We start from the raw sequence: 11,363 nt of genomic DNA, 5'->3' as shown, positions 1-11,363 counted from the left end.
TTTCAGTTGAAAAATGAATAATGCTTTGTGCAGTTTCTTATCCAAGTTAACCAATGAGCAGTACACTGAACAAAAATGGACCAACACAGGGGAGAGTCGGCTCCATACAATTAAATGTGGATGAAAGAAGATTTTGCATTTATGAATGCTGCTTTCCTAAATATGAGTATAATACAAAGCGGGCATTCTAAGCGTGTCCTCAGCCGAACAATTCTTTCCAAAGGCAATCTGCAATGGATCAAGGAAATTGGCCACTTGAGATGCAAGACTTACCAATATTATGGGCTCTTGATATTGTGCTGTCACTAAAGTCAGGGCTACAGATTGACAGAAGTTCAACTCAAATGAGTTATATTTTTTATTACATTGTAGTCACCGGCCGAATCTGAGAATTGCCCTGTATGAAGTTTTTTGTGAACACTTGAAAAAACTATTCACAAGATAGTGATTAGTACTAAATACATTTTTTCAGTCGTTGGTCTTTAATGCAGTCAAAGCCAATAGCTTTATTGGGATTGAGTTTTTTTTTTTAAACTCGTCTCACCTCCAATATCCCCACTGCCTAAGGTCTGTACTGTTCTAAATGCTTTTGGCTCTCAGCCAATATTCTTTCTCACAATTACAATGAAATGCATTGATAGCATCTGCTTAGTTTCATTTTGGTCCAGTAAGTACTGACAAATGTCACCAAATCTGTGTAAGATTCTAAGCAGCTCTTATAGTCCTTTAAAGTGAATTGTAAGTATTTTTCTCCTCTTCAGACCTGAAGAAAGCATCGACACTTAAAATGTAAACCTTTCAGTCAATATAAGAATCATTGTTATTATCAAATAGTGAGGTTTAAAAAAAAAACATATATATATATATATATATATATATATATATAGGTAGATTCTTTTTGGTTTCCAAAAATGTAATACTCAAAAATGCCACAAGGGTGAGCCATTTAACCATTAAAATATAAAACAACTTCCTGGTTCTTATGCATGGGGGAAAATTATTTTCTCTTCACCCATTTCATAAAAGTAAACCATTGACAATTGGGTGAACACAAAGATGTGACAAAGATAAATAATGAGATGCTTAATCATAAAGCAACAAACAGCTATTCATATTTAAACTACAATGTGTATTTTATTTATTGTGTTCAAATACACTGTGGTTGAAAAAGTGGCTGAAATACTCTGAACCCCTGAAGGGCCCCAACACCACATGGCTAATTTATGACTGACAGAAGGTTTGTCACATAAGATACATTAACTGAGAAACTTAAATATTCATGATATTCTTTAATACTACATGCTTCTTTTGGTGCATCAACGATGCTATGGCATTGTCAAGCAAAGTAAGCAAACCACTAACAGAGTTTCTTCTGGATAGTGTTAGCTAAGTTCAGAAGGTAGCAAAGACACCATGTTTTACTCTTCTCTTACATTATTAGATATACCATAAATACTGTGGCAGCCTCAACAAAAGAGGGCAACACATTATCATCGACAGTAATGCAAATGTTCCATATAAAATACAACAGTCATTTATATTTGTTTTACAAATGCAGGGTTTGAAAAAAAAAGTGCAATATGGTGTATACAAATATAATTGGAAGCAGTTTCTGTTGAAATTTTCAGTAGTTCTGACTGGAAGTTATCCTGAAAGAAAAGTTTCTAAAATGTGCCTCTTCCCCCACCCAACCTCAACTAAATATCACAAAAAACAGGGCACATTTACATCCATAGGCTAAGCCTCAGAAGTTGGAAAAGAGTGAGGATGTTTTCAGTTTATGGACATATTTTGATTAAAAAACAGCCCCTGTCGGCTTGTCCTTTCCATAACAGAATTCATCATATTCCTTCTCTATCAGCAGAAACCCCAATCGACCCTAAAACCCTGGATACCCACTGTGGCCAAAGGAACGATTATTAGTAAACCTCTACATTGATGGCTCCTATATCATCAACTAAGATGACGTAACATGTCACTTTAATCATAGACCTGACGAGGATGCCAAAATCCCTCAACCGTTACTGAAAACGGAGGCACAGTCAGTTACAGTGAGCTTTGGGACCCACACAGATAATGCAAGGGTCCTTCCTCTGCCTACAGTTACAAAAGGGAGTTCCCCAAAAGGAGCCTGCATGTTTGATATGCGCGCTTATGTTCCCGAAACTGGGACGTTAAGACCGACAGTCACAAGAAAATGGAACATAGCAGTCTTCTGGCCACTAGGTGTCACGGTTTCCCATTACGTGCCCTTCTCTTTTCTCTCCTGCGATTCTGCAGAGGGGTCTTTTGAAGGTCCCTGCCCTTTCTCGGCATCATCAGCCACACCTGGGAAGGGTAACAAAAGAAAAAATATATCATTGTTTCAATATGAGCAAGTGTACCAGCAGAACCAAGATTATGCTTTACATTTTGAGCTAGGGGCCATAAACCTTGGAAAAACTGCCATGGGGCTTATTTCATTGTGAATGAAGAAAGAGGCAGTACCCATGTACATTGCTATTCAATAGTTTAATTCAGCACAAGACAAACAAAAGTGGGGTTTTCCCCTTGTGTGACAAACATGAAAAGGGTTTGCAAAAGAACAGAAATGTATTTATAATTGACCTTCGTCATTTTCAACATATCACACGGATATATGAGCCCTTCTGCAGCAACATGTCAATGAGTTACAGATATTAACTTATCTATAAGTTCCCAAACTGTCAAGTATCTTCTTCAAAAAGTTAAATCAATGTGCAACAATAGCCAAGACACTTACATTAGGAGCACAAGCGTATGAATGATGTGCCTACCATTACTAAACACCCGTACTATGCAGTTTATAGGTGTCACGCTCACCTATTTTATTTACATTAAGTTCAGACAATCTATGGGCCAAATCACTGGGTTTCAAATCGCCTGGGACCCCGAGTATATCATGTAGTGCATTCCGTCGCCCGCTTCTTTCTGATGCAATGAAGTCTTCATATGTTGATTCAACATCAGTCATTGCTAACACATCTAACCATAGCAGTGCCTAAAAGACAGCAACAGAGAAAGTGTGTTAACCAGACTGGACATGTATGTGACATTCCCATTCAGATACATGGAGCTTCCAGGATATCAGACATCAGCACTGTATTGCCTCAGAATTTGCAGTAGATTTCAGGAAAGGGCACGCTTGACCATTACTGAAAACACTGCACATTTCAAGTGTCAACTGGCTTTCTCTGAAGAACCAGCAGGTGGAGACATTTCCTCCACTAGACAGAAGGTTCGCAGTGAAGCTGCCAGCCAATTCTGAGTCTCTCAGTAGTTGAAGCACAATCGGGCCTGTTCACAAGATTGGTTCAATGCCCTGGACAGCACATAAGCCATAAGGGCATCTACTGTGTGCCTGCCAACAGCGTAATGAACATACAAATTTTGTTCCCACTAAAGAACAGTAGGCCCATTTCTGTTGTTTTTATTCTAAACAGCTGAGAAATGTTTAACCTTTCTCCCTGTCTCACTGACTTGCCAGTAATAACATAGATAACCATGAGCAACTTTTTCCAAGAGGGGGCTGGGGGACCATATGTCTATCACTCAGTTCAGCCTAAACACACACACACACACACACACACACACACACTCTCCTTTCCTGAAAAAAAGATCTGTGTTATGTCTGAATCTTGATGAAGGTATTCTCTCACTATATTGACTGGTTTACTCCATTAGTTAATTTTATTCACACAGCAATGCGAAAGGGGCAAAACTGCAAAATAACTGAAATCATTCCTTTTTTAAATGTTTACAGTTGATTCTCTTTCCATGGAGCCCAACCGATATTAGATTGTGCATTAAGAACTGTTTCCACCAAGGCCACTATACACAGGTGGACAGTAGGGGGCAGGATGAACAAGGCATCTGTATTTTCGCTTTCTCTTTCTTGTGCTGAAAGAATATGGTCTGTACTCAGTGGTCAAGCACCATAATGGAACTGCCCATTTCATGTCTGTAACAGAAACATAAATCACAGTTATTGTGTCACAGCAACCAAATCACACTGAAGATAAGGAAGCCTTCCAGTCTTCCAGATAAGAACCAAAGCTGGCTAGAGGGGACTGCTCCTTTAAGTATTTCCAAGCACAGGGGAAGAAACACAGCACAGGACACCACCTACACACATGGAGGTGACGAAACTCCACAGTTAATGGGATGGATTATGTTATCTCATGTTAAGTTATGTTATCTGGATTTTGTGAGTTTTACAAATCCAGCAGGATGCATTACACACTTTGAACAACAAAAACGCACTGCATATTGCACAGCAGAAGCAACCTTCTGTAACGTCCAGCAGGTTACTTATCTTAATGGAAGTTTGAGGTCAGAAATTGAGAGCATTATTCGCTGAGTTATATGAAATACACTTGAAGTAGGATTTTAAAGGACTTGAGACCTGCTGTAACATAACCGTTATTCTTAGCCTAAAGACCACGTTTATTAGCTGTAAATGAAATTTAAATGACTATTAAGCCAGTAAAATGCATTGGGATTTGTCAACAATGTAAGGCCTAAATAACTGGAATAACAAATATCAATTTCTCAGGTATGCTGCCTTGCAACATGTATAGATGAATCTATAGCAAAACCTCAAACCACTGCAATAAGTACAGATTTTATTATCATACTGTAGCAACAATGTGTCAGTTTAAAGTTCAATAATAAAGATAACAGCCAATACTTGTTTCACTGTTGGTACATATTCTGTTGTATAAGATCAAATTATTTATTTTAATAATTAGAAAAACAGACAGGCACTACCGTGTTCTTGGAAGAAGAGCTTATCCAGCTTGAATGTTTAAACAAGTACAGCATTAGCATGGTGCCTGAAAAAATAGGCTCATGCCTCATGTTGCAGAGCTCACAAATTCCAAAGGGAGGGTTTAAGACAGCTGGGGAGAGGCTGTAGGTCAACAAGCATGTTATACAGCCAGCCCAGACAGGCCAGTGCCAGAATACAGCCCCCTTTGATGTATTCATGCCACCATAAAAATGAACAGGAAGTCAAAGTAAAGGAAGTCTGGTTTTTCCAGTTAATGTTACCTCCCCATGAGAAATGTGCCAGACTATTTCAGTAAGGCTTAAATACTTATTCTATGTGTGGGAGCAGTGGTTTCCCAGAATACAACACTGAAATGCTATTTTTGGTTAATGCCGTCACTTTGCCTCCGTCGCTGTCAGCTGTTACTTTCAAAATACTGCCCTTCAACTGCGATAGCATTCAAACCAGGGAGCTCAAAAGTGCAACACACAATGCACGCTATTAAAAGCCTAATTTAAAATAACAATCACACAAAATACCAAGGCCCATGTACAATATGAATAAAATTATGGACACCCACATAATGTAGGCCTACATAGCAAATAGCCAAATTATTTATCATATGGTTAAATCCATAATGTTTGGGACAAAGATTCTGGTCCCCATGTTGACAAATGTCAATAATAGACTCCAAAGGCAATCAAAAGCCTAGAATCAAGATTAGATACTGAAAGCTCTCTTAAACCTGACCAAAGGCATCAATTGTACACGCCAGACTAATCAGAAACACTGTCAAGCCAATTATCCAAACTTTTATGATGCTCTAAAACAGGATTATGTATAAAAAGTCCTGTAAGTTCTAGTACATAGTGAAATCAAAATGTATTAAAATATGCCCTTTGATAAAACCTGATTATCTGCACGTAGAACTGAGAATAACCACATGTGAATTGTTTGATTACAAATCTAAAATTGTGGAGTATACAGCCAAGTAAAAAAAAGGCTTTGTCCCAAACAATATGGAGCTCACTGCAGTTGTTTGCACTTGGTGGTGTTCCCCAATGACACCTGGGAAAGAAGCATTGGCCAAATAAATAATAGGTAATATCTTTGAATAAAGCAAGGACAAATCTGAGCAGTGGTTGCCACATAAACCAGTCCTCCTGTCTATCACAGACAGTTTGTCACATTCAATTCCTCCTTAAAAAGTACTTTACCTAATAATACTTAGACAGTGGATGTTCTTTTCAAGTCGTATAAACAACAGTTGCTACAGCATCCAGATAATGAGTGGGATCAAAGCATTAGTATTTCATTTAGCAAGAGGACAGCATAAGTGTACCTCTTGCTTGCCTGGTCATAAAAAATAAGCCCATAGTCTGGATTATACTGTTATGTCCTCCACAACTGTATAAACTGCATACCACAAATAAACCGCAGAGGGCTGCTTCTTGCACTCACAAATGCACCAGAACAGTGAATCCATCAGTGTACTTCAGTGTAAAGTCCACCTCCTCTCTTCTATAATTGAATTCAGTCTTAAATAATTTGACTAGAACATGGTTACATATCCCTACTTTGCTAAAATCCAAATATTTTCTGACTTCCTTAACAACGTGCATAGGACATGGGTTAGACCTTTATTCCTAAACCTACTGCTAAAGACTGGGCATGTATTTTTCTGAAACATAAGCATCCCTCTTTAATAGGTAAACAATGCTGACAGGTAAATACACCTCATTGATTATTTGAAGTAATTGTCTGGTACAGTATTAATTACAATAGATCTAGCTTTTTTCTTCAGTTCTTTTTAATGTTTTCTTTTTTTTTTTTTTTTTTTGCCACATGAGACTGAGGGTGGAAATTTCTCTAACTTTTATTTACAGGTTTTTTAATCCTCTTACTTCACAAACATGAGATTTTCCATAAAACCATGGGTGCCTTTGGTTAATTATTTTATTGTGTTTTTAAGCGCATTTAATAAAATAACATTTTATTTTACTTTAAATTCAGGTCCAATATGGAGACTAGAGAGGGTGAATGTGAGAGCCATGGTATGGTGGACTACAATATTAGCAGCTACTAGGCTATATTTGTCAATTGAGCTACCCATTCATGCCACAGTAGGTCACAATTACATAAAACAGGCCACCCACACAACAATGTCACAATGTCAGCAGTTTCCCAAAAATAACCTTCAGTTGACAGTGATTTGCTAAATACAAGCAATACATCCTTAAAAATAGTAAGGGCCTTTCTTAATTTTCCAGTATTCTTGCATTTCTAAATGATTGCTTACTGTTTATGTGCTGGGTTCTTCAGTACTTCATAGATAGTGATGTACTATCTATGAAGTACTGCAGAAAATCTAACAGCAAACAGGCCAAGATGAGGCTATAGTTCATAGGGCATGCATAATATAACTGAGATACTGAACTAAATAGTAATAATATTAGTAGTAGTAGGAGTAGTAGTGTCAGAAGTAGTGGCATTATTATTGTTGTTGTTGTTGTTTAGTAGTAGTAGCAATATCATATGGAAACATCTTCCAAACACATGAATCGTAATTTAAGTGAGGGGCAAGCCTTACTTGATGAAGATTTACTTTTCAAAAAAAATTATCTCTAAAAGGATCTAAAACCAGTGCCGAAGTCTGCACAACCATAATGTTTAGCTTTCCAGAAAAGGCAAAGTCACCACTTTTTAAACAGAGGGGCGAGAACATACAGTAATGAAGACAGTGAACGCTGAACGCGGGACTGAACAACGTGCCATTTATTCTAAAAGCATAAGGTAGGCAATATGGAAATTCAAGAAGTGAATAATTTGATACATTTACTGTGAATAAATAAATAAATACTGTTTCTGAGATGGCCAAAGTGTTGCTTGTACCTGCTTATGGGTTCAGAGGCAAATGGTGTCCTACAACAACCGCACACATTCTCTTCGGCCAAACACCGCAAAATATTCAAGTAGGCTATGCTACTTCATGCGCATCCTATAGAAAGTAGCCCGCCCACTGCCTGTTATACCTAGGCTACTTCATGCGCATCATTATAACAAGTGGGAAGAATTACCGGATATGTAGCCTACTACCACAGTGGCCAAATCTTAGTGGTCATATATAATTATAAGCTAATTACAAGATAGTGGTTCATCTGCATAGGAATACCATTTCAATGAATGTTGGTATGCCCTGGTCTTTTGTTTCGGGACACCAACCACTATATTTATGCTATAGCTGTCTGTAAATAATAGACAACTTTTTTTGTTTGTTTTGTTTGTTTTTTATGAACAAACTCAATAGAAAACTCCTTGGTAGGTTACACACGATTCAGAAATTGTCGTAATGCAGACGCAATTAAACAACAATAATATCCATTCTCAAAGAAACTAAGATTAGGTTAATGTTAATTCCATCCATGTCTTGACCACCAACAGTAGTCACTGTTCTAACACTAACACGGAGAAGGCTTTTAGAAAATGTGTCCGACGCATATCCTAACTGTCCAACATTGCAACGTGAACGGCGTTGGGCTAAAACGAACAGGTTGACATCGAAGCTGTTTAACTACAATAATTTTAAATAATACACGCAATGTCTACGTTTTCAGATATGTTTCAAAATACTGTTGTGTTGCGTTTAGATCGTTTATATTATATCCTACCTGTTTAAGTGGAAACTTCTCCAAAAGACGCATGCACAAATCGAAGTAAGAAATAGATTTGTTGTAGGTAGCGGACGTGCGGGATTACGCTCTCACATGACGTTTCATCCAAATATTTTTCGTCAGTTTCGGATTTCCTATTAGCTAACTACTGTAGGCCTACATAACAGGTAGCTTACTCAGTTACTACTGCATAATAAATAGCCTACACTACATAAACTCAGTCCATTTTCTTAGATGAAGCAGCATTAGGCTACACACCTCCAGTCCAGATCATAATAGCGATTTATACGATGTCACGAGGGATTCCAGTTTTTCCCACGGTGGGGAAAGAGAGGGGTACAGTGCCGACACTGCTTACTGTAATCTGCTTACTCTTACTAATAGAATACAAAATACTTACTGTACATTTTTCCCTATTACCTCTGAGTGAAGTGAATTTATTAAACTTCAGAAAAGTAAGTGTTTCAAAAGTAGTGTTTTGATCATTGCACTGAAATTAATCTTTCTCTCGGCCTTACAGAACACCATGAGCTTGTACAGTACGTTCAAACATTTAGAATCTGTTGCGTTAAACAAGATACGACTATTTTTAATTTTGTTTTGTAATTGTTTATTATATAGAGTAGCATGACCGTCAGTGAATTTGAATGAGCCATGAGTGTCTATATTCTAGGCTAATAAGGTAGCTGCCACCTTGTCATTGTAGCTCTCCACCTCATTAAAACGTCCACCTATTTTGTCAACTGTCATTTAATCCACGTTTCATATATTTATATTTTTTTATCACGGTGTGCTCATGGAAAGGATCCAAGTGTGGAGGAAAGTGAAATAACAAGCCTTTACTTTTAGGAACCAGGAACAAAAACAAGTGACTAGGAACAACTAGGAATAAATTAGACACAAGGAAACGAGAGGTTGGCAGAACATGCAAACTAAGACCAAGTCATATGGCTCATAGAGAATGAGGAACTGAAATACACTGAAATACATGTTATCTGAATGAACTAACAAAACATCCATGCTTGTGTCAGGAGAAGTGGTATATAGGGTGGTGCAATACTGATTATGTAACAGTTATTCATAGCCATGAACACATTAAGTCCAGTTCACACAGTAAGCATATCAAAAAGTGGTAAATCAAACTAGGAGGCATGACAACGAGCTACAACATCAAGATAACTATAAAAATGCAATATAAGCACTGGATGGAGGTACAAGTGTAACATGAAAGTGCTACAGGAACAAATAAGAAGGATTCAAATGATAAGTGCGGTCCTAGATTGGGAGTGCCCTGCAGAGTAGTGATAGTTAGTCCAGGTATAGCCTGAAGAGATGCATCTTCAGACCATGGCGGAAGATGAGTAATGACTGAGTGGTCCATAGAGGAACAGGGAGTTCGTTCCACCACTGGGGAGCTAGGGTGAAGAAGCTCCGTGGTTGGGACAAGCGAGAACCATCCACCTAGAAGGCTGGGAGTGCAAGTTGCCCTGCTGCAGCAGAGCGGAGTGGTCAATCTAGCATGTTTTGATCGAATCATATCCAGTAGGTAGGCGGGGGCTGTCCTGTTGGCTGCAGTGTAGGCAAGGGTCAGCAGGGATATGACGTGAGAACTTAGGAAGGCTGAAAATAGGACAGCTGGAGCTCAAATGCCAGGAACCACTGAGTCAAGAAAACTTGTCATTTCCCCAGAAAGCATTCTTAGCGCTCGAGAGGAGGTAGAAGAGATTATTGACTGCCGAGCATTGACTGCCGATTGCTGATGTAGGGATAGGCACTACTGATGACTCTCACCGGGAGTAGCGGGTGTTGGTGCTGAACTGCTATAACGTAGTACTAGAGTCTCTCCAAAATGGACTGAATGAGACACTTGTGGTGACAGGTGGTGGTCCTTTAGTTAGTCAGAGTGCTATGAACTTGATTAAGTTTCAGTGGACCCATGACTGGCTGCATCAAACTATCAGAGGGTGCTCAGGGAAAAGATCCAGATGTAGAGGCAACCTGAGCAGATGGATGTAAGTGAAATTAAAGTCTTTACTTAAAAACACTGGGAAACAACTAGGAAAACATTAGTCTCAAGGAAACTAGAGACTGACAGAATGTGCAAGCAAACACTGAGACTAAGCAATGAGTCTAGTCAGGTCAGTCTCTTGCTCCCTTCTCAGGTCCTCCTTCAGCTCCGCAAGTTCACAATGGTGACAGGAGCGACTGGCACATGGGTGGCATGTTAGGCTATTGTCATTGCTGTGTTTCTCCCCTGGGTGCTAGGGTGTAGAGCTGCGAGTCCCAATATGGAGCTGGTATTACCCTGGCTGGAGTAGATGTCACTTCCTGCCTGCCGCCTTCTTCTTAACTGACTGCCCACAAACTGACTGGAGTGTGCTGTCAGAATGTTAGTCATTTTCCTCCAGGTCCTTGGCATGGGCCAGTGCTTCATTCAGGTTGCCTGGGCAGGTGATGCAGACTTTCTGCCGCAGATGGGTTAATCGGAGCCCAATAAGGAACACCTCAGAGGCCAGGCTGTCTCTAGATGAGACAGTGAGCTGTGGGTAGGTCTGCTGTATTAGCCACTGTATTAGTTTCCTGTACCCATAGCTTGTTGGACGGGTGCTCCGCAGGAGCTCCGGTAGCTAACAGTTGAATTCCACGGTCCCGACTCACTAGCTGGGCTCGGTAGTCTTAGCACAGAGTTTCTTAAGCCCCTGGTTGCAGCAGGTGAAAACTGAATTTTTTGATCATAGGACTTTTGCTTGTGTATTATTTGCTCAGTATCACAAAGCTGCAAACCCACTGCCCTATTACTGTGTGCATGTTAGATCTGCTGCCTTCTTTTTGCATACATTTGAGCTCTCTGGTAGGCTACACACAGAACACAGAAGCTATTGTCCACCTACTGTTTAGTCAGA

General features: G+C 39.2%; 1 protein-coding gene across 1 annotated transcript; it reads right to left on the bottom strand.

The window, feature by feature from the left end:
• Positions 1 to 1,274: 1,274 nt before the first annotated feature.
• Positions 1,275 to 8,560, bottom strand: pkia (cAMP-dependent protein kinase inhibitor alpha). Its single transcript, XM_035412901.1, has 3 exons — positions 8,458 to 8,560; positions 2,842 to 3,019; positions 1,275 to 2,328 (listed from the first exon to the last, which is right to left on the bottom strand). Exons 1-3 carry the CDS (start codon positions 8,488 to 8,490, stop codon positions 2,243 to 2,245), a joined length of 297 nt encoding a protein of 98 aa, XP_035268792.1. The 5' UTR covers positions 8,491 to 8,560; the 3' UTR covers positions 1,275 to 2,242.
• Between the last annotated feature and the right edge of the window lie 2,803 nt (positions 8,561 to 11,363).

The sequence above is a fragment of the Anguilla anguilla genome, chromosome 4 (assembly GCF_013347855.1).
Source record: "Anguilla anguilla isolate fAngAng1 chromosome 4, fAngAng1.pri, whole genome shotgun sequence".
In the NCBI taxonomy this organism is placed as follows: Eukaryota; Metazoa; Chordata; class Actinopteri; order Anguilliformes; family Anguillidae; genus Anguilla; species Anguilla anguilla.
This window is presented reverse-complemented; position numbering and strand designations above follow the sequence as displayed.

What these genes read in the sequence shown, in the direction of transcription:
- pkia (XM_035412901.1), bottom strand. Translation starts at nt 8,490, where the DNA reads ATGCGTCTTTTGGAGAAGTTTCCACTTAAACAG. An exon ending in AGAAGTTTCCACTTAAACAG is followed by an intron (nt 3,020 to 8,457) that starts GTAGGATATAAT and finishes GCTGTCTTTTAG; the next exon opens with GCACTGCTATGGTTAGATGT. An exon ending in ACTTAATGTAAATAAAATAG is followed by an intron (nt 2,329 to 2,841) that starts GTGAGCGTGACA and finishes TACCCTTCCCAG; the next exon opens with GTGTGGCTGATGATGCCGAG.